Source organism: Vollenhovia emeryi, unplaced genomic scaffold (assembly GCF_000949405.1).
Source record: "Vollenhovia emeryi isolate VEMERY1.0 unplaced genomic scaffold, V.emery_V1.0 DF939160.1, whole genome shotgun sequence".
NCBI lineage: Eukaryota > Metazoa > Arthropoda > Insecta > Hymenoptera > Formicidae > Vollenhovia > Vollenhovia emeryi.
Window position 1 is genome coordinate 1,439,375 of NW_011967206.1, and position 24,227 is coordinate 1,463,601.

General features: G+C 36.9%; 2 protein-coding genes and 1 long non-coding RNA gene across 4 annotated transcripts in view; 1 reads left to right on the forward strand and 2 right to left on the reverse strand.

Annotated features, from left to right (window-relative positions):
- Positions 1–10,957, reverse strand: part of LOC105564726 (glutamine synthetase 2 cytoplasmic) — a 36,490-nt gene extending 25,533 nt beyond the window's left edge. Inside the window, exon 1 of one of the 2 annotated variants that reach the window (XM_012017339.1) lies at positions 10,837–10,957. The gene's annotated coding sequence lies outside the window, so the exon portion shown is untranslated. Of the gene's footprint in view, positions 1–3,912; positions 4,027–10,836 lie in introns of those variants that run through there. The other variant, XM_012017340.1, reaches the window with a different exon arrangement.
- Positions 5,895–7,686, forward strand: LOC105564725. Its single transcript, XR_001009149.1, has 2 exons — positions 5,895–6,530; positions 7,447–7,686. It is a non-coding gene; the product is annotated as an uncharacterized LOC105564725 (long non-coding RNA).
- Positions 10,958–19,305: 8,348 nt separating the features above from the next.
- LOC105564727 (peptidyl-prolyl cis-trans isomerase NIMA-interacting 1-like) lies at positions 19,306–23,955 on the reverse strand. Its single transcript, XM_012017341.1, has 3 exons — positions 23,791–23,955; positions 21,953–22,153; positions 19,306–21,761 (listed from the first exon to the last, which is right to left on the reverse strand). The coding sequence occupies exons 1-3, from the start codon at positions 23,843–23,845 to the stop codon at positions 21,541–21,543; spliced, it is 477 nt and encodes a 158-aa protein (XP_011872731.1). The 5' UTR covers positions 23,846–23,955; the 3' UTR covers positions 19,306–21,540.
- Positions 23,956–24,227: the final 272 nt, after the last annotated feature.

Consider the following 24,227-nt stretch of genomic DNA (forward strand, 5'->3'; position numbering starts at 1 on the left):
GATCATATTTTTTATCGAATATACAATTTAATCGGGTATATCCGTTTGTTATTACGTAATTGGATTATCCGTTTATATTTAATCGGACATTTTTCTCGGTGTATACACTTATAACTGTTTTCAGTGATAATGCACTTTTGATTGACGTTTAGAGAGTATGGGGTTATAATTTTTTTTAAATAAATTTGTAAATAACTTGTTTTTGATGACACAACGGTAACGATGGCAATGATGATATCGGTGCATGCGCATTACAGACGAATGGGATTCTCTCTCTTTCTCTCTCTCTCTCTCTCTCTCTCTCTCTCTCTCTCTCGATCAGTAAAAGAAAGTTCTATTGTGAGATATGCTTTTAATACGAGACAGCACGGGTTTCAACTAAATTAACAGTTTATCATCTATTGGTTCGACCATGAATTTATTGCTCTTGAAGTGAAATTTGTTTGATGGACAATTTATTGTTAGGTCGTGCGTGAAATCGTTGCTAAAAAACTTTGTAAACTGAAAACTTGATATCAGGAGCCTATCTCGTATATAATAGAGGACTTTCCTCTACTCAATTCCTCTTCCATGTATACATATACAATGTTTAAGTGCAAAACAAATACACTACTGTGTATTATGCAAAAATGACTCAATTCTTATCAGTACAAAAATTACATAATGCATGAAATTGTATTTGAAGAGAGTTGTAGTTCGATCGTGATATTTGAGATGACGCTAGCGCAGAATTTTATATCTTCTAATATTTCGCGAAGTTAGCTGTATCGGAAAAGTAAACTTTTGAAGTTGGTTCCGCATTGCGGAACTGCATTTAATTGGAGAAATTAAATTTTAATGAAAATTAAATAAGTTTTGAAATAATTTTCAGACGCTTTTAGGAAGATAATTTTTAGGAGGGCGTATTGTTTTCTAGCTTTAAGATTTAAAACAAAATTTTGCGATCTCTCTCTTCCTTTCTCTCTCTCTCTCTCTTTCATAGACTATTGGAATTTCTGGTTCTAATTGTGGCAGGTTTCGTAGATACGTTTTTAGATGAAAAGCCTCACGCTGAGCGCCACAGTCGGTGGACCAAATTGAAAAGAAGCCATGAAGTCAATTAAGAGCGTCAATTACGACTTGAAAGGAAGACGCTCATGCGTTTAAGGAATTATATATACATATATATATACGAAATTATATATACATATGTATAGATGCTTACACTCCTTTGTCTTCAATAGAATATCTATATCGAATCTATATCGAAATAATGTGGAACATTTTATGTTACTATTACGAGAATTTTCACGTTACTTTAATATCGTATAAAATTACTTTTAGAATTTATCTTGCACTGTATGAAATAAGCGGATTTCCCGTACGAGCTTTAGGAAATCGTCTTTATTAATGCGTTTTAATTGAAATCCATATTCGAGATTTCATTGATATTCGTTTTACAAAGCCATAAAACGTGTATACTCACTGTCTACCTTATTGATTGAAAGTTATGTTGAAGTACAGACGTCTGTATTGCAGATCTCTTTTATCTTTTATTGGCAAATTAGTATAAGTGTGTGTTACGGAAAATTTAATTCCGTAAAAATTACATTATCCGTGCTTCTTTCCTTGTCAGTGCAAATCAGTATAAAATACTACTCAGAAGATGATTTCATTTATCTGATCGAAGAAACAAGATTAATCGGATTTCGGCCGCGGATGTCGCTCATAAAATTCTGTTCCGTAGAAGTCTGTTTCGTTAATCCTCTAATCTACTTTTTTGGTGTCTAAACAAGAATTATATAACGTGAAAGCAGCAAACATTAATCTTCGGATATGAGTGTGGGATTTTAAAGTTACATGGCGTTACAAAGGGTTAACTTTTTACGTCATAAATAAAATATTGCGGGAGCAACGGTCCGTTACGGTGCCAAGTTTCCGGAATATACTATTTGTTGCTTCTCAGGGTCGAACGAACAATGACAGTATCATACCAACTATTTCCGGCACACCGTCGCCAAGGGCATTCTGTACAAATCCGATCCTCACTGCCAAGGAACTCATTTCCTTTGTTCTATTCACATAAGTTGAGGAAAAATAAAGATATAGAGCAATCAGACTCCATACCTTAATATGAAGCTTACTTTTTATTTCTCTTCATTTTATATTTTATATATAACTATTTATTCTAATCTAAATATCTAAGATGATATCTTTAAAAGAATTTTCTTTTTTTATACATAAATAATGTAAATACTGCCTTTGAAATACATGCAATGACAACGCGCATACAATTGTTGATATTACAATAATATCAATAATTTCAACGAGTAAATTAAACTATAGTAACAAATTCATGAAAGTCACGATCGGAAATATTTTACGTTTAACAACCACTCAAGAATATTAATAAATTTTACGAGTCAATTTTAGATTACTGAATTACATTTTTTAAAAAGAATCTATCCTAAAAGTACGCAGATCAAAGGTCATCGGTCAATGAACGATGATGCATTCGACATCTCTCGACGCACAATCAATTATTTAATGAAAGAAAAACGTGTCACCTACTATACTGTAATAAAAATAAACAATCCGTACATCTTTGCCAAGTATACGTAATTTACAAGAATAGTATGCCAATGTGTCTAGAAAGCACTTTCCTGCCTCAAGTGATGACTCAAATATTCTAATCAAATATTTTTACGATTTCCTCAAGTATGATTTCTCAACATAATTTATTTACTACCATTTTTATAATTATTTTATTGCATTATAATTCTGTATTTTTATAAACAATACTTAAAGACCGATATATCGATTGAAGATTCTATCGATTAAAATGTCTCCATATGCATATATTCATAAATAAAATTGTGAACCGCAACATGAAGCGGACAGACAGATTATAAAACGTCTTTGGCGATTATGAAATATCTTTATGACATCTTGTGATACTTGCGAAATAAAATGATAATATAACACCGGCTATTTTTTGTAAGCTTAATCGAACGCTAATGATAGAAGCTCAAACGTTTAGAGAATGCAATCATGTTGCCAAGCGTGCTTTTTATTGATAGACATACTCCTTTTACAAGTCTAAGTCTGATGCACTTGTGTAAGTACGAATTCGGCTTCCGAGAATTCTATGCATTTCTTTATTTTTAACATGCAATTTATTTTCAATTTCCGTGAACTTTATCCCTCCTTGTAATCTCACAGGATTTTAGAACACTTAAATTTATTGTTCAACTAGATTCTCAGAATGTTTGCACTCTTATTTCCGCGTGAGCTAACATTGCATCAAGGTCAAGGCTCCCATTATCAAATCACTATTCAAAGACGTGCTCACGAACAAAGACATAAAACTCCTTAACGATACCGATCGTCTTATTAAGATTTTACTTTATTCCTTTTTTATAGAAAGATCAATGTGTTTTTATATACGTAAAATTTTATAAAAACCATCACTTGTGGGTCATAAGATATTTCAGTTAACGCTCGATTAACTAACTTCTCTACACTGTTAAATTTGTAGTGACTCAATGAGTGGTCGCCAATGCTCCAATTCAATAGGTTGTCACTTTTAACTATCGAGTGTAGTAAAATTTATTATTTTAACGCAAATTGTAGTTAAAAAGCAACTACATTTTTTATTCAACCCATTTTACGGATTCTTTTAACCCCATTGTTTAATTAAATTAACGATATATTAAGTAGGGGCAGTGATTACTACTCATTAAGTTAAATTTAACAGCGCAAATTTAACAGTGCGCCTAATATAAAGGCCGATCCCAATTTATTTCTACTACGACGAGTAGAGGGTAGCAAATTTTTCTACACAAAGAAAGAATGCGCAACGCGCACGGGGCAAAATAATTGAAATCTCTGGCGTTGAAAGATATAAATATGTGACAGATGAAAAGAAGATACCTCGCCGACTTTCCTTTTCACTGCTGACGAATGGGGTTCATCCGCGGGGGTGACACTTAGCACTGAACAGAGATACGAGCGTACTGCCAGATGCAGTTGGCAGTGCAGGCTAGCGCAACGTGTGTACGGTGTCAATGACGACGATGCATGTGGATATACGTGGTCCACGAAAATAGTGTCACGTGTAAGCGACAACTGCACCGGATGCGTGGATGTACGCGGGCACGACGGCGTGCACGACGACGAAGAGGTGCGTCATCCACTGGACGTAGGGGCAAGAACACAGGCCTACCCTTCTTTATGCATCCCCACCCCGCTGTACGAGCACGCGTTCGCGGTATGCACCACGTAAGTGCATCGGGCTGCATCTTTTAGATACGCTATTCTTATTTTGCGCGACATCGGGTTCGTCACGGGAAGAATATTAACAGTTGCACGATGAAAATGAGAGAAAATTTAAATTCTGTAAGTGGAATGCAGATTGATTTCTGACGATTACGTGCACATTGTCAGCAAACGCGTAAATTATTCCTGAAGGATTCCTTGGAGGAATGATGCGATAAATTTTACGCCACATGCAAAATAGCTTAATCAAGCCGTGCTAAATTATTTATTTCTTATCTGCAAACACCTGTGTATTCTGTACTTATAGTTTCAGTTGTTTAAGTATATTTTTATTGAGAGAGAGAGTGTCTTTACAAGAAAGTAATTATTTTTTAAATAAAATAAATAGGCTTGTAACGCGTAGGAAAGTATAAAGGATACCAGTCCACAACAAATCAATGTTCATAAAGCACTCGCTGGTTTCTGTTGTACATAATGCAACAATCCACAACGCTAATGTGTAATAACTCTGGCTAAACGCCCGCTATTTGTTTGCTCTTTGACAACGTTGAATCGCTGGGCAAATGGATGCAACGGAAAATTTATCGTCCGAAACAAAAAAAAATAAGTAGTTGCTCTAAATGTTTGCCTGCGTACAGTTTTTGTCTTGCCAGAAATGAGTATTCTGTAGTTTCAGTGAAATCTCAAGTTCACTTTAAACAGTTTAAACGATTTACAATTCACGCCAGATTTTAAGATAGAATTCTATTTATAATTTTATACGCCGTGTATTTTAGCATGTGTATCTATTTTAGTAGATGTTTTATATGCGTTACATTCCGACTTTTTAAATGTCTTTCGTATACAAGCATATAAAATTAATTGTGTGCGTCGAATTTTATTGTAGACTTTATCTTGAAACTAAAGTGGACTTTAGCTAATTTTCTTTTACGCAAAACTCGTATATTACAAATTTGTAAATTATTTATACGTTCTTGTCTACCTCAGTTACAGATTTTAGGTTCTATAAACTCTTGATGTTGTAAGACTTTGGTATCATTTAAATTAAGAGACATTTATGATGGTGTAGAATTTCAATATTTAATGAAGTTGATCTTATACATCGATCGTTAGTTTTCAAACTACAACTTCTTCGCACACAATTTTGGCGTCCTTGATATCTTAAAATCTTGAGCTTCAGGTTCGCGAACTTTTTGATTCGCCGAATCCTCGATCTGGTGATTCTTGCCCTTGGGAAAATATGATATATCTTAGAAAACCTTAAAATTTTACTTTAGAAGAACAAAAAATATTAAAAGTAAATTTGGATACTTTAAACTTTTGCTTAAGGTAAGCTTACTTGAAGAATTTGAAAGATTACTTCAAGTATTGTAAAAAGTATGTGATATAATTTATAATACCGTGTGTGGTTTTCTTCTTACGAGAAAGTGCTATGCCGCGCGAGCCTCTTGCGGGAGCTTCGACAGGCTTGGCTATCAAAAAATTACTTTAAGTGTCCAAAATTACTCTAAAATTTCTTAAATAAATTTCTAATTTCTTTAAATAGATTTGAAAGATTACTTTGGTGAAAATTTTAATTTCCATTTAAAGTAAATTTTCCCAAGGGTGGATTTACAGATTCTCGGTGCTGCAGAATTTTAGTCTCATTTCCCTCAGATTTGCAGAAGTCCGCTTTCGCAAATTCAGAGGCTCGTCAATGTGATAAATTCTGACAACTGTATTGCAAGTTTCACGAAGAATTGAACGTAGAATTTTGCAAATTCTAGCTGTCACAATCTCGTGACGCGGATCCTTGATTCTGCCGTATGATACAGATCTATTGAGGCATTTCTAATTTTTCACGAAGGCTACGTTTCGTCCTTAATTAACTAGGGTGTTGCCCGAACCGCATTAATATCGCAAATTAGACAAATTTCTGGGCGGATAAGGCCGGCGAGCCAATCGCGTGAGCGGCAGCCCTTCCGTTCATTCGCATTTCGGGGATGTGACGCGCGTCACGTGGCAGCCGATTGTTATGTACGTAACACGACAATCGGGCTGCACGCAGTGACACATAACATGAGTGGGAGTGACGACAATCGATTGTGCGACTGACGCTACATCGCCATGGTGACACGCGAAAACAAATACGCGCGATCGCATAGACACGCTGACCCACAGTAGGCCGCCACGAGTTCAGTGTGTCACGTGTACGACAGAAAAGGAGCGAGAGCTCCAGCCCTCGACCTGAACGAGGAAAGTGGCGAAGGCGCTCGCTAACGACGAATTCGCAGGTATCGAAAACCTCGAGGTCGCTCGTACGGCAGCAATTTGGCACGTGTCCAGGTCGAATTAGCTACCCCCCCGGATAGTTTTCTTTTAATCTACACCTGCAAACGCGTCAATCGAAATTACGATCAACGACAGAACGGCCGTTTACGATGCGACGAACATATATGTATATATATTTTTTCCATGTCAAAGTTTATCGAAGATCAAAGGATTTCTTATCCGAGATCTGAATTCGATCGTTGAATGTCAGAGGTCTATTAAAGATCATCCTGTTTCACTCGTATACAATCCTTGCTCTCTTTACATTTTTTCTTCTAGATATTAGTTTCTTCGAGAGGTGCACGTAGAATCGAAATTTCGTTAAGCTCAAATTCCCAGTTTCGATTTTCAAACGTTTAAAATATATCTTACGAAATTATAAAAAATTTCCGGGACTGCTGGCGTTCGGGGTTGATCCGCGTTCTTGAAGTTCGTTCGATCTCCGGGCTTTCTTGCAATTGTCCTCAGGGCCACGGCGGGAGAAGTAGTGCGCGCCTTTTTCAAGAGTGTCATAAAAAGTAGTTTATTCGGGAATAGTCTTTTATCAATAAATTTATGCCAATGTTTCGTGTAACGCCACTTACTGGGGCACATCGGCGCGACCCTCGCGTTACCTTGACCCAAACTCTGCAGTTCAGTGTGTCACGTGCACGAAATGGATCGAAACCGAGTTCAGTATTCTCCTGTCCAGGCGCGAGAGTTTTCTTCAACCCCCAGCGAGTTTCTCAATCTCTTTCGCAGACCGGAGATCACTTTTTCCGAAATTTCTCTTGCAACTTTCTTCCCCCGCAACCGACAAGTGTCTGAATTACCCCCCGTTCGCAATTAACATATTCTTTTTAAATTATTCTTTGTAATTTAATTTTGTCATCTCCACAGGGACAATGTAGTTGCAACCGTATGGAGAGGTAGAACAACATACGGAGCTCGCCATTCAACGAGATAAAATAGGAATTATATAAGACACATTATTATTTATCAACAAGTACGTTACACATCATATTATGATCACGTAATTATGACAAATTTATTGATCCACTCTATAATCAAATCTGGCTGTATATATGCTTATTACGCTGTAAATTCATCACCGGATTAATAAATATTGATTATTATTGCCTTGTGCGTTATTTATGACTGTAATTATAATGACTAATACGAATCTTAATAAGTATATCATATATACATAATAGCCAAGTGTATCACGAGTTTCAGCAAAACGAGACGCATGTGTAAGCAGATGCACATCAATCGTGCTTGCTTATTTGCGGAAGTGCATTATTATCTTCGTAATTATTTTACACGGCGGGGATAGGCAGTGCCACACAATTTCCATCCCGTTTGAGAAAACAGACATATCGACTTGGTGCAACATATTTTTCCACTGAGGCCAGTTAGATCGAAACCAATCAATTAGCATGGTATAAGCGCGATCGAATCTATCACGGGAAAACGGAGTAAACATACGCGAGTATAGGTATACGTGGAAAAAATACCGTTACGAACAATAAGTAGGTGAAACAAGGAGAACAGATATAGGTATTATTGCGTGTGCGCATTCATATGTTAATAAGAGCCCCGTAACGTATCCCGCGCGCGTAGTATTTTCTATGACATAAATTTAAATTGGCTGCAAAACTGCAGTCGTCACGCGCATTATCGTCCTACATAATAACACATAAGCAATTAACACAAATTGTTTTTCCTTTACAGACGTCCGCGTGGGGGAAAAAAACAATTCACGTCTGTTTCTCCTTCGATGTTTTCCGCATCCGCGTTTGTCGTGTCGAACGGGCACTAGTGCCGCGCGCGATGACAAACGGTGCCGTACAATTAGTTATGTTTCCGTATAGAATTGCTTCAGATAAAGACGAGTCGTTACAATTATTTACATATCTGGGCGCGGCACTTCGCGGGGCACTCGGGCACTCGCAGATTAACTTCGCGACAGTGTATCTGGCGCATAAAGCTTTCATGAGATTCGACATTTTTCTATTCTCGCGATGTGGGTCAGTGTCGACGGCGGGTGGTTCATTTACTTACGGCATGTTACAAAAGATCGCCCTTGTATCGCGCACGAATGACAGGACAGTTTATCAGGGAAATTAGCATTGCGACGTTGTTATCTAATACTTTATCTCCGTGGAAAAAGAAAGACATATTATTTGCAAGTGTAAAACGTGCAGCGCTGCAAAAGTGCGCAACGTTTTTAAGTTTTACTTGGGGTCTTTCAACAGAGATCTACTTCGACGTTTGCTTGTACGTGTATGTGATTTCACAGTTAAAAATTAAAAATTCAGCAAACGAAAGATGGGATATTTTTCGATGAAGTATTTGAAGAATTTAATCAAGATATCTTATATTACCTATTTCGCCGTTTCATTGGACGCAGGCTCAAAAAAAAAACTCGAAAATAGTTAAAATGTTACGTAGAGACAACGATTAGCAAATAACTTATTCATTGCCGTAGCCAATACTTAATGAGGAAATATACGTGTACACGACATACATACATATATACATATAACACGGAATTGCCGCGTGAAGAATGGAAAGAATGACGACCGGTGTGAAGAAACAGTTACATCAATTTACTATTATGAACAATACATCATGACATAAGACTCGCGCGCGTGCAAATCTTACAAGATTCGTTATATGATTAATACGTTCGTCCACAGATTATTTATTCTTCTTATCCATTTATCGCGCATTTGGATTTACATTCTGGTATAAGCTTCACGAAAATTTTCACCAAAAAGTATAACAATTTTCAAGAATTCAATAAACATTATAGGTATAACGGCAAACTAACGGAATAATTGCCAAACGTGAGTGGACATGATTTTTCAGAGATACCCCAACGCGAAGACAAAAACCTCTGAGATTTGACGAGACACGCGTTATTTACTATCGTAACTGCTCGCGAGATTTCATAACTTACGCTGCATTAGTGGTAAAATAATCTTGACGATTAAAAATACATATATATATATATATATATATACCTAACGATATACGAACGATATCGAGCGTAATTAAATGCATGATTCAAACTTGACTTTGCTGACCACGTGAATTACGACTGTTTTCTTTCGTTATAATTACACACATCACTGAACCGCAAGATTGTGCGATATCCATAATAGAGTACGTGGATTTTTACTGCAGTCTTATAAACAAATCTCCTCGGCAGAAATATCATAACAAATTTACGTTTAACCGTTAAACGTTTAGGAAATTAAATCATATCGCGTGGATTAGATAAAAAAAGAGCATTTTGAATGTTGTATTATTCATCAAATTTAAACGGAGAGATCGGTCAACACTTTTACGCGATGAATGGTCTTAGATCGGGACAAGGTCTACGGTAATAGTAAGGAAACCCGCAATTTGCAACATATGGAATTATGTAAAATGTCTTCCAAACCTTCGAGGAGGGATATCATAACGTTTGTGTTATATTTTCGCAACAGTTACAATGTATGCTGATTATTCTAATTGTGCTCTATTACGGCACAATGTTACTCAACGTGGCAGCCATTTTTAATGAATCTAAACCAATTTTATCACTGAGTAACATTTCAATGTCATAAGGTTTTTTTATCTGTGAACTTGAATCTACTGTTTTTAGACTTATAACGTCACAAGTAAATTGTGTCAGAAAAGTTAATAATAAATAGAAATATCCATCAGATGTATAAGAAATCTTATCTTTCAAATAATATATATGTAGGTAATAGATTAAACATTATTACAAAATGCAATAGAAACAAGCCATTATTTAAATTTCAAATAGAATACGAGAAACTAGAACAAAAATATTATATTTGATTCATAACGGGCTATTGTTGCTGAGCTGTTGCATTTGAGAAGCAACAAAAGCTTGTTACAGATTTGCCAAAAGTAACCAAATAAATAATTTAACATTTAATAGTTTTGCCTGTGTTATTTAAAATGAAATTTTTGAAAGACACAATAGAAAAATATATGTTTCTTACCCAATACTTGACAAAATAATTTTACTTCACGCATTTAAAATATACCTGTAGTCTCTCTAATAGAAAATTAATCTTTATTTAAAATAATTTATTAGTAACATATTTTGTATTTTTAATTAAAATGTCGCATTTGTCATGTTGTAAGCTTGTTTTCAGAAAATTATTAAATTATTTGCATATTTACGAAGTTATATGACGTTGTCAGATAATTTTAGTGAAACAACGCCGTGCAAATCGACCACCGGTTGCATCCCACCGAAGAACTCACCTTTAGTTGGTCCACCGAGATGAGGGCTGCTTGCTGAAACACTTTGCTGAGGTGTTCTAGGACGTTACTACCGCGATCTGCGATACTAGCTCGGTGGTGGCTAGCTCGCGATACTTATGTACGGAAGCTTTTCAGCGCAAGCGTCACTCACCTCCCGCTGGCCGGTTTCCACCTCTTCATGATGGGCACGATTATCCCCCACGATCGTGCGTCCATCGTAAATCGTTACATGTCGGAAATTCTTCTCGCGATGCCCGCGAATCATGCAAATTGGACACGCGGGAATCGGGGGACCGAAGATACTCGCAATCATGTACCCCACGAAATGAGATGTTCGCGTAATTGAAAATGGGTCTATGTAGGTCAGTGTATCTTCGTAATGCCGGAGGAACCCCTTACTCTGTGAAAATAGATTTGTGATGCAACTGAAGATCAAAGCCGAAACATTTTTGTACATTTTTTTTGCTGTATTGAACGGTAACAGTTCTCAATATTAAGGTTCAAACTCATACGAACTCTGTAAGCTATAGAACTTTAAGAAGAAGACTTGGGATTTGCGATATTACAATTTCAAAGAAAATATGCAATTTCAAGGTTTAATGAAAATAAAGATATGTGATTTCAAGATCTCGTGAAACTATAACGAGGGAAGATATTCAGATGTAACGCGCATTTTTATTTATTTGTTTATTCTTTTTCTTATATATACTATAGTAATTTTCTTCATCTTTATTTCCTTAAACTGATTGTATACACTTAAAATAATTAGATATCATAAGTTGTTCAAGTTCGAACGAGTGATAAAGACACGAGAATAGTTGCGATCTAATTACAAACTATTTTTTTTAGTTAGCTCATTTTCAATATTATTATTATTATCTTCTCTGTTATTTTTATCTTCTCCAGTTTTTATGTCTTCTATTATTTTTAATAGAAGACATTTATCATTCTTACCTTTTCTTTTTATTTTTATTAAAATGGTAATATTAGTAAATATAATAGGAGAAAGGAATTATTTTGAAAAGCGCAACCATTTAAAACATTAAAAATCATCGTTTAAAACATTTTTTTACACAATGAATAGTTACGTATTAACTGATATTTTTTGCAAAGTCGTATCTTGATTTTACACATAATTTCCGGTTTTTCTGTAGAAACACTCTTTTTTTTAATGTTTAAGCAAAAAACCGAAAATTGCATAAGATCGAGATACGACTTTGCGAAAGAGATCAGTCGATATATTGTAGAAATAGATGATATATACAGGATGTCTCATTTTTAATGATCCACGCAAATATCTTCAAAAATATGAAAGATACGGAAAAACGTTTCAAACAAGAGTTGTTTGGTTCGAAGAGGGACATAAGAAAAGTAGTACAGGACTTTTTTTTACTTGATTTGGTCTCGGGAATATTGCAATAGTGTTCCAATTACTGAAAAATTTTCAATAATTGGAGCACTATTATTTAACTCTTTTAGATTTTAATAATCTTATAGAAAGATTATGTTTCTTATTTTCCAATATCCTACAGTTCTATATCAGTTTGCGCCAAAGATGCGTGTAACACCCGAATATATAGGCAATTCTTCGTAAGACATTCGATAAACGTATAAAATGTTATTACCAGGATACTAACGATCTAGAGTAAATAACAATGACGTGATTATTTTAGAAGATGACTCTTAACGTACCATTATTCAGAATATATATCTTTGTCTCACGCGAGTCAAAATACTTTTTTTTCAGGCATACTGACAATGAGATTTACCTCGTTAAAACACGCGAGCGAAGGATAAAATAAATCCAATTTTGCGCACAGCGATGAAGACCAAGTACGTGCGCCGAAAAGGATGAAATTTCAATAATAAATATTAGATAACGTATGTTTCCGATAGAATTGTACTTGTCGAATACTGATTACGTAAATTGAAACGTTACGTTATGTTTCCTCCTGTTGTATAATGCAGTGTTCGTATGCGCTGTCGTGATTAGTGATTGATATCGTCTGCAACGATGTTTTCACATGTTTTCAATGATCCGTGCATTCTTTCTAGGAATCTGTGATGTACGAGCGCGTACTGATACATAACAAAAGTCGGTATTACATGCATCTCGTATTTTGCTGGCTGAAAATGCTGCGCTTGCTAAAAATTGTAGATAAGCTTCTCGTATCACCCGTGCAAGGAACAATTTCTCGCTTTGCGCCCGATTTGCTTACCACGAAATCAAACGTCGCGGTTAATCTTGTCAAATTTTATTGTTTCACTTTCGATCGCCCACATTCGCCGCGCGAGCTGCCGAAACTCTTCTGACAGAAGCCCTTTACCAAAATATTCTAAGAGTGAAAAAAATGCAGTTAATTACATAAGCGTGGAATACAATTTTCCATTCGTAACTTTATAACGAAATCGATCTCACTGATTCATGATATTTTACACGAGATGTCAACGTGAATCCGACCGCAACGGCGCGATCGTACCGCAAAAGATTCTTTATTCTTCAAGGAGAACCGGCACATATCGACATTGCAGCCCGTTTAAGGAAAATCCGTCCGCTTTAGGAAAAAAAAGTGCGTGTTTTAGGAGATGCCTGCGTATTCTCGCACGATGAGAATGTTTCCTTCTCTCGTTCGCGAGATAAGTGTGTGTCACATTATCATTATGTTTTATAAAGAAACAATGGCAAGAATGAGTCAAATATCTTAAAAAAGTAAACGGGGAACTACCTCAAGTTTTAGAAAAAACCTCGGCCGGAAAACAATAATTTCAATGTCTAACGAATTATAAAATATAATCCATATCGTCATAACAGCTAGACAAAAAAAGAAAGAGAGAAGAGAACAGAAATTAATTCACTAAACCTCCCTTTCCCTCCCCCCGTCTCCCTCTCTCTAGAATAATTCTCGTCGTTGCGTGCCACGAGTTTTTATAGGTTCGAATATCGTGACCAATTTACGGTAACCGATGGCAGAGGGTCGCGGGCGAAAAATTGAAGTTTGCGCAACTGTCGTTGGTCGTTAATGATCTCAGGGTCGTGCGGAGACACATAGGTATCCTAATGCGCAGATGCACGCACACGCGAGTGCAATACGAGCGCAGAGTTCCGTCGCACTCTCGTGCGCCGGCACGGACGACGCATCGAGATGTTACAAATGTTACATCGTGCACCAAATCGCCGGTCGAGCGATTGCCACGAATGCCCTCGTCCTCTCTCCCCGTCTTCCAGCCCTTTGCCTTGATCGTTTCTCAAACTGGGAGTCGCGAAAACATTAGAGATAGATCGCGAAATAATAATTTAATCTAAGAGAAATAGCACCGCTTTACTTTATTATTGGATTTGCAGGCAGGTCGCAAAGTATTAATTTTACCTTTTTCTTTACGTACTGGGAGGCCGTGGGCTTAAAAAGTTTGAGAAACGCTGACCTACTCACGCAGCCCCTGTGGAAATGTAAGCGAAATAATTACTAGAAAATTACTGTACATCAATAATTTCTGCACGGAAAGAATCTTCTCTTAAAACTTACCCTGAAAATTATGTAATCGTGGGGCAATATGGCATTTTGAAGAACTGTATGAAACTTTTTTTAAATTTTACCATACATTTTATAAGTAGAATGTAAAATCGAAACTCTCAAAAAATTCTTCCAAATACCACGTTGTCCTACGATTACATGACTTTCAGGATAAATTTTAGGAAAAAATTCTCTCCGTGTAATAATTCAATTACTGAACTCCAGTAATTGTTCAGTGTTTCTTTCGTTCTCAGTTGTTACATTTCTGTAAGGGGGCAAGATCGTAGGAAGATTGTAGCAACGGTAAAATGTCCGCTTTTAGAAATGTTACTACAATTACATAATAATCGGACATTTTTCTCAGAGTGTGTGGGTAATAAAAGAAAACTAAATAGTTTAAACATTGCGCATAATGGCGGTTGAACGCAGAGGAATCCATTTTTAGGGCAAATTTGCGCAATGATTTGCAGTTTGAAGGTTTGGAGCAAATTTCTGATTGGTCAAATAATTGGACGTGCGCATCCATGAGAGAATGTTTCCCCTTAAATTCTTATACCGTGAATTAGCACCCAGTGAGAAGTGATTCGTCGAAACGTTGATTAAACATTGTTTCAGCGTCGATTGACGAGTCATTTCTCGCTGGGCATACAAGCGAGACCGAAGTGGCCTCGCGAGGTCCGAAGCCTCCTCCTCGAATAACGCTCCACGCGTGTCGGCGCGTTCGTATTCGCGCGGAAGATGAAGAGGAAGACGGGCAGAGATAAGTCTAACGAAACGTTTCCGTTTCGTATCGCGAACTTCGGGGAATGAATTTGTCGCGCGGCCTTCGCTAGGACCGAAAGAAGCGCGGAATTGCGGAAATTTGAACCGCTGGCGAGAGAGCTCGGTTATTTAGGGGTGGGCCTTCGCAATTAGAGACGATCCGTCCTATCACGCGACCCGACCTGTCTCTCCGTTTTGATAGATGGCCTTCTTTAAGGTCACACATATATCGAATTAGCTGTTAATGGGCGCGCTGTACGCGCGGCGCGTTAACGATAACATCGCCCCGCAGAGCCGGAGGAAATCCGCCATTCAGGGGCCCCTCAGCTGGGAACGCGGCGCGAAATTTGCTCCAAATTATTATGCAATCACGGCGTATCAAACACACGCTCGAGCGACCTGGGGACGCGGATTGACGTAATGCGCGGCGATACGTCGTGTGTTTGCAGTTCCACGCGATGATAGCGTATCAATCGCCAAGTCTCGGCCCAAGTTTAAGGAACCGCTATTTCGGAAACTTGGACGCAAAAGCGATCCTCCGCGCGATGAAAATCAATAAGCTCAAGCGTCTGTTATTACAATAGTTTGCCGTAGCAAGCAACAAAGTTTGCTGTAAAGATCGAAAACCGTTTCACAGCTGTGGAGCACGAGAGATTTTTAAGTGGCTCCTGTATAAGCCGTCCAAAAGTAGACAAAATTGGCATTTAAATATGTTGCAGTTGTGAGTTTTATCTACGCGAAATTTCAGCCCCGGTCGCAGATGAAATAAAAGTAAGAAAAAAGTTAAAATTGTACTTTTTAACATTCTAGTAAACACCAAGTAACAGTTACATAACATCTATATTATAATTTCCTACTCAACAAGATAAATCTAATATCAAAGAATTTAAAAGACTCAGAGCCGTGACAGGGTGATAGTGTCTAAATATTCTATTCTAAGTTTATTGCGAAAAAATATCATCTTTTTTCGCAATAAACTTAGAATAAAATATTTAGACACTACCCTGTCACGGCTCTGAGTCCTTTAAATTCTTTGAAATTTGTGTTTAACACATACGAGCCATACTAATTTATTATAATAAATCTAATATAAGCCACAAAAACTTAGTTAATTACCGAATAATTATGGTATAACAATTCAATTGATGTAAAAATGATGAACTTAAATAGGATTTTACGCAAAGATTAGCGGAAAACGCATTTTCTACCGTGATAAAAAACGTGAACTTCGCAGATGCTCTTAGTGCAACGTTATCATATACGTAGGTGCATACATACATATACACGCACTAGAGAATTACTCGAGTAATCAGTGTATCGCGCATTACTACCGATCGAGGTAGCGTGGCCACTTTAACCCTCTCGCGCTTAATAAGAATCATTTTACGAGGCGGCCGCGATTAATTTCGTGAAAGATTCAGGTCGTGGAGATGGTGATTAAAGCCCATTAAGAGCGACAAATTGCTGAAACATCGGCGACCCGAGGAATTCCTATAAAATACATTTGCGCGAGATATTCCAGTTTATCTGCGATCTTTTCTAATCCTGGCAGAAACCTACACGGAAAGAAAAATTGTGGCTGCCGTAGCTAAAAACTGCATATTTCAGTTGTAAAATATGGACAGCTATAATAATAATTCGTTGCGATAGCTAAATATTTTGCTACGGTGTTTGCTACCTATTGTATTAGGTGCGACGGCAAACCATGATTAGCTACGGTAGCGAAATTTCTTTTTTCATTGCAGTGAGAAGTGATTCGTCAATCGATGTCGAAACGATGTCGAATCAACATCAATTTGCCGGTGTCGATGTCGACTCGACATTGTTAGGCATCGATCGACGAGTCATTTCTTGCTGGGAAAGTATCACAGAAAGATAAATGATAATTTACATGTGGGATATTTCCATAAAGTGAACGTAACTAATTACGTATATGATTAGAGAAGACTACCATTTTCGGTTGAATCTCGGTAGCAAAAATTCTCCTTTTGAAAATATGTTTAGTTTCAATGTGAAAATTTGGAAATATGTGAACGTAACTAATTACGTATATGATTAGAGAAGACTACCATTTTCGGTTGAATCTCGGTAGCAAAAATTCTCCTTTTGAAAATATGTTTAGTTTCAATGTGAAAATTTGGAAATAAGATTATATTGCATTAAAGGAAGAAAAACTTGAATGAGGCAGTTTTATATAATTTAATCAAGGGAAATATATGGTTATTATTTATGAATAATTTTCTTGAATGGAAAGAAAACAATATTGGATAGAAAACATATTTTCAAGTCGAAGATTATAATGATTAAAATGATTTTATTGTCAAAAAATATATATGTATTCTTGAGGCGACAATTGTAGTATTTAAATACAAGACTAATATATTGGAATGTAAGATTATTAAATGCTTTTAAGAAGAGTAGAGATTGTTGCGTATATAAAAAACAATAAATGCGTTAATTTGAGTGTATAAGAGTTGACCTGACACTTATATTTTTCAGTGTAATAATATTCCTGCTTAAACTTTTTCCAATTATTCTATACTTCTTCTCAGTAAACTGCGCGCCGATTATTCGTCGACTTTAGAACAGCTCCTAAAGCTGTTCGTATTAGATTCGTATCGGTCCTATCTGGCTTATTATGGCGACCTAATTGGATTCTATGGCACGATGAATGAATTCACTCACCAAAGTACACCATCGCGTACGTTCTTTCTAGTCCTGTCGCCGTCATATCAATCTCGCCGTTAACTTCGATGCTGGGCGACGTCTCATTCGGGCACTTCCGACGTACTTTATGTGCGAACGCAATAACCAAATGCGTTCTTAATATATGGCAAAATTTCAATAAATAATTATCTTATTATCTAATTACTGTGATCAACAAGATGATCATTCAACAATTAATATAAAATCCTCAGTATTCAAATAAACGATGTTCAATTGTTGACGGCCAATCTTGCGAACAACGTTTGAACGTGAACTATCAGTTTGCTGCTACGTACATTTAAATTGCGAGTGATAAGATATCGTTCATTATGAATATTATAATTAATTGTTAATTGACACGCCATGACGATCACGCGTTAGTTTATTTAACGTTTATAATGTACTGTACGTACATCTACACACAATTTTCACTCTTCAACTTTTGGAGCTAAAAAATATATAATAAAATGTGAGCAATTACTTATAATAACGCATACCATTGACAGTAAACATAGCGGTCGCAATTAAGGACATTAAAACTCAATTATGAGTTGATAAAGTATATCAGCCTCTATTACTATTGCTAATTATATATTTTTTTAAATAAAAATTTCTCAAGAAGCCCCAGTTAGAAATGACTCGTCGATCAATGTCAATTCGACATCGACACCGTCAAACTGATGTCGAATCGATGTTGAGTCGACATCGTTTCGACGAATTTCTCACTGGAGCGCATTGTTGAAACGCCAAAAATCCCATTATCTCGATACAGCCATGCAAAGTTTTAATATTATTTTGTTTCTTAAAGAAAGAAAATCCTGCTATATAAAAAAATTATTTTATAACTTTTCACAATGAACAATAAACACCTTTTTTTCAAATTTAAAACAATAGTTTTTTTTAAAGAATTAAAGATACAAAATGTATGTACATATACATGACCTATCAGTATTGAAAATGTATTTCATTCTTTGATAGAAGCTAAATCGACAAATACGTAGCGATTGACTCGCAGCATTTTATTTGGCGACCCCTATTTCATCACTCAAGTTTCACATATGCAATAAAATTAAAAAGCGTGTAATTAGTAGCGATTAATAATTAACGATAATTATCTACAATGTCAGGCTTGAAACGTTAAATGATATTTTAATTTAACGGCAACGGTAACGTTTTATTTCCTGCAAGAAAACACGATTCGATTAAATGTGAACATAGTCACGAGTCATCACAGCAGTCGGTGCATGTTTGTCGATCTGTAATAATATCGCGAACGATTCGAGTCTTCGAGTTTTTTCGTTTTTCCTCTTACACTCCTCGATAACATTTCACGTTAATGACAAAGAGCCAAAATTATGTAAAATTTTCAATAACGACCGTGAAAGGCTGTTCCTTCGTCAGATTCAGGTAATCGTATTTTGACCTCGCACAGAATTTTACATTTTATGATTTTTCGGTCAACGTGAGAAACAGGAAGAAAATGATTAAGTAAACCTTCATATTACATGTAATTGCATTTCTACCTAAATGAGCCGCTATGACATACATATATTATGCATATAAATACGTCGGTTCTTTCAGAAACAATATTCCATAATCAAATCGATTTGGAAATACTCCAACAATTTTAATTGAGCACGAAAATCTTACCTTAAAACTACTACTTACTTCCGAAAGCAAAATGCAAGCATTTTCTTGTAACTTGTATTTTATGTATATACAATTCAGTTAAACAGTATTGTGATTTAAAAATATCAAAGACGGCAAAGAAAAAAAGAGACAAAAACAAGTCATTGAAATAAATCTAACTGTCGTACTAGTGTGTAAAATTACAGATAAATTTCAGAGTTACAAAGTCTTGCTAGAGTGAGTTTTTACAACAAATACATAATTCCTCTGCTACATGTACATTTAATGTTCACTTAAATACAAATCACTTTGTGAAACCATAACGGCGAGTATTTTGAATTCACACGTAACGTATTAACTTATACTTTATACAAGAAAGTTAAAACTGATTTCCTGAAATTGCATCGATTCACATTTTGTGCTAGTCTCATACATTTTACGTCACGAACGTAAACAATGTATTTTTCCGTAATACAAGTTACATGTAACAGGGTTACATATGAATTATCTATTTTTAAAATTAACTACCTCCAAAAGATTCACGTCTTTCAGAGTGTGGAAACATATGTGTAGATAAAACACTTCAAAATATTTCCTTAATTTTATTATCCTCCTGTCTATAATTTATTTATTCGAAGAAGAGCATTTGACCCCACCGTACTACATTAACGACAACAAACTCATATTAATTTTGGATTGGAAGGTAGTGGTTTTCGGAAATGTGATTTATATCCTTTCAATCCGTAATATTTATAGCCACTCGTAATTCCTCTTCCCCCCAACATTATATATCGAGAATACATATCTACAATTTTCTACGCGAGGCAAAGCAATGGAAATGCTTATTGAAATGTTGAAGTACATATCATATTATAAATATGTAAAATATCACATAGTGATGGAAAATGGACGACAAGCAAGAAGTAAATATATCATATTTCGTAGTTCATACAACTTATTTAAAGTTTGAACGAAAGAAATATCGTATCATAATATGATTTGTCAATACATTTAAAAAATTGCGCAAAAATTTACTCGCACGAAATTTACTTTTGATCTAATCGCAACCTTTCTCCAGCCATGGAATAAAATATTTTATTGATCAATTATATAATCAAATTAATCCTTATCATTTAAATAGAAATCACTTAGCACAAGATACAATAAACAGAAATCATTATTAAAGTTGGCCAATCAATATACAATTACAGTGTTATAATTTAATTACTGAAAATATACCACATTAAAATGTTTTTAACAATTTTGATTTCGCCCTAATTACAGTAACAGACAAAATTATTGCAGTAGTGTTATTGTGCAGTCAATATTTCAACTTCCGTCAGGGAAGACATTTAATAGCAATATATTAGCACCGATAGTTGATTTACTTTCGTCATGAATTTCGTATCTATCAAGCATCACATTCTAGACGTTACAGAAATACGTTTTAGAAATTTTGTTTCCACGGGACTATAAGGCATTTTTGCGCTTGAATTAATTTTGCTTGGAGTCTTACGTCATATTCAGGTATGCTATTGCTGCTAACTGATTCTTTCATGTTTTAGAATGTAATGTGTGAAAACTAGTCAACTATCAGTATTAATACATCAATGTTAACTCACTAAATCATTCCAATTAAAACATTCCGCGATAACGACACTCTTCAAGGAACATGTACTGAAATATTATGTCTTCTAATATCAGGAGATGGTAGTAATATTGTCGCTTTTAACATGATAACATTGTTACATATGCAATACTTAATTCTGTCTTTAAAATGCTAATGATGCCTGAATTTCATAATTGCACCATTACTTTATTATCTTATTGCAAAGCGGAATTATATATTATTATGCATTATAAAAAGCACTGAAGACAAAAAGTATGCTTTAATATCTTTTGAAATTGTGAAAGTTAAAATGAGCATAAAATTCACATGCTGACTTAAATAAGTTTACCACAACAGTCAGTGTATAGAATGTTGGGAGAACACCATTGGCATAAATTTATAAACAGTAAGATTGAGAGAGAAAGAGAGAGAAAGAGAAAGATATTTCTCGCAAAGTATCGACAAATCGTTTCAGGCTGAACTGGCTTATGCAGTCCGTTTGATGATGTGAACTCCGCTATCTGTGTGCACAGGTAACGACAGTTCGCCGATCTTCAGTGCGAATGCTGCCTGCTCGAAGGGTTTCTGCATCGCTCCCCGACTGAAAGGTCCGAGGTCACCGCCGCGCTTTGCCGAACTGCAATCGCTGTACTTGGAGGCGAGTTCCGCAAACGATGCTTTGCCAGACGCGATTTGTTCTCTATAAGCTGTTGAAAAGACATTTTGTTATGATAATTACAACTGAAAGTGCTGCATAGCTTAGCGAGCAGTTGCCTATCGAGCAAAAGATTCCGAGTACAATTTCCAAACTTGCTGTTTCGCAAATGGACATAAAAAATTTGGAGGAAAATATTCCACTTTGGTGGAATGGAAAATTGCAAAGATGTCATAGGCTTACATTTCACCAACTCGAGAGCTTCGTCCTTTGACCTAGTAACGGTTTCCTCTCGCCAGGAAGAGGGTCGCCGAGAGCCTGAATGTTTGACAAGTAAATGAGAGCATTGCACTTCGTCAGGTTCATCCTTGTTTGGATCCGCTGGTTTATCTGGCCTATCCCACTGACTTTCCTTGGTATAAATATTTAAATAATAATGCTGACCTGTAATAATTGCATTCATTTGACGCAAAAACCTAAATATTAACAGTGTAGGGCGTCACTCGCCTACAGTGTAGAAAAGTCCAGGTTCAAACCCTGGCTGAGGTGATATTTTTTCGCAATAAATTGTCTCCAATTAAAATTGCCAGTTGCGTCGGTTATCAATTTTCCTACGCTGTTAATTATGTACTGATGACAACAAGTCTTTATTCTTGTTATACACTAAATATTAATATCAAATACATTTTTATCGTTTTCGCAACGCCCCGTGTTTATACGAGACAGGACTTGGCATTGAATGTTCTAAGGACTAATAAAATATCACGATTATGGTCAAGAAATTCGAAGGCAAAATTGTGTACTTGTAACTTTCAAAGAAATAGACTTGTGCCCGTTTTCACTAACGTTTAACTTGGATCTTACAACTAGTTTAATTCATCCTTTGCCTCTTTTTGACTGTCCCCTTTGTGCTCATTTCCACCAGTGCAGATTAACTTTGATCTTGGTTTAACTTAATCTTTCTCTAGTCTCAGGAATTGGAAAGACAAAAACTTAGCCAAACTGGGCTAAAAATTAATCTACATTGGTGCACAGGGAATTTTTCTCTTAAAATTTATCCTGAAAATTATGCAATTGTGGGACAACATGCTATGTTGCCATGTTCGCAAATTTTACCATACATTTTACTAGTAAAATGTATGGTAAAATTTCAAAATACTCTCACAAAGTTCTTTGAAGTGCTATGTTGTCCCACAATTACATAATTTTCAGGGCAGAGAGAAAATTCTCTCCGTGTAGAAATAGCAACATGTACACATAGACCAAGCATTCCTATGCTTTCACTAAGGAGCGGGTGAGCCCCGCTCCAGTGATAGTATTCTACGAAAAGGTGAGATAATAAGCTAGAGCAAGAAAGCAGTAAACACCAAACAACTATCTCACCCTCAAACTTTCAGCTTCACTGTGCAGACCAGAATGCTTGATCTACGTATACAATGCATGTCGTTGAGAAATAAGCATCGGAAAGAGACAAGACGATTTAAACCAAGATCAAAGTTAAACGACGTCGGTGAAGACCGGGGTTAGAGATAGAAGCAGATCAGACCGAGCTCGAGCTATGCTTCTCTATTACAAGTCGACGCACAAACAATGAAAGCACTGATTTTGAAAAAGTTGGCATAATTAACAAGGCAATCAATTCAACATCCCCGCAAGGCTCTCTCGCAGGCTCGCTGGTTAAAGTCAACGGACAGTCGGCAAAAGGTCAGTTGATATCGAGTACGTGTGATATTTCCAAGTTCTCCCGGCAAAATCCCGGGTGAGACGCGACCGACCGTCTCCAGCAGCCGTAGCCGGCGCGCCGCTCGGTCGCTCGTCGCCGGAAAACTCGCACCGGCCGCGAAGTACGTACGATCGCGTCGAGGATGCGACGAGGGGGGCCTCGGCGTGCGCCGGGCGCGTCCCCCAGGTCTCCCCCGTGCGAATTGATCGGCGAAACGTTGACGAAACACCGCGCACGTCGCGGGGCCGTCGCAGCGGCGCGCCGGCGAAAACGAGACGCGGCCGTGGCGAAATTTGCGACTCGGGGCCCGCGAGTCGCCGCTGGCGCGGCCGCGAGAGCCCGTCGGGCGTCAACGTACCGGTCGATCTGCTGAGACGTTTCTCCCATCCCGGTGGTAACTCGTCGTCCGCCATTGCCGTCGTAGTATTTTCGGACTGTTTTGCTGCTCTCTACCCCGGCGCGCCGCTCACACGTCAAACGCGCCGCACGCCGCGCCGCCAACGCGCTGAACGCCGCGCGGAACGCCGGCGCGGCCTGCCAACCTACGACTGCTAGGGGAATCGTTAAGGCCTGTGTCTCGAAGAGAAACCAGGGGAGCGATCACGTGCAATCGAATTCGAATTCGAGAAGGAATATGCCATCCGATACCACTCTTCGTACATGATCAATCTATGGTTTGAGGGAAACTATCCTATAATAAATAAGCATGAACCATGAAACCTGTAGAGTAGAAACGTATGAGAAGTCGACCGATCGAATTCGATCGTGCACGTGATCGCTCCCCTGGGGTGCTTT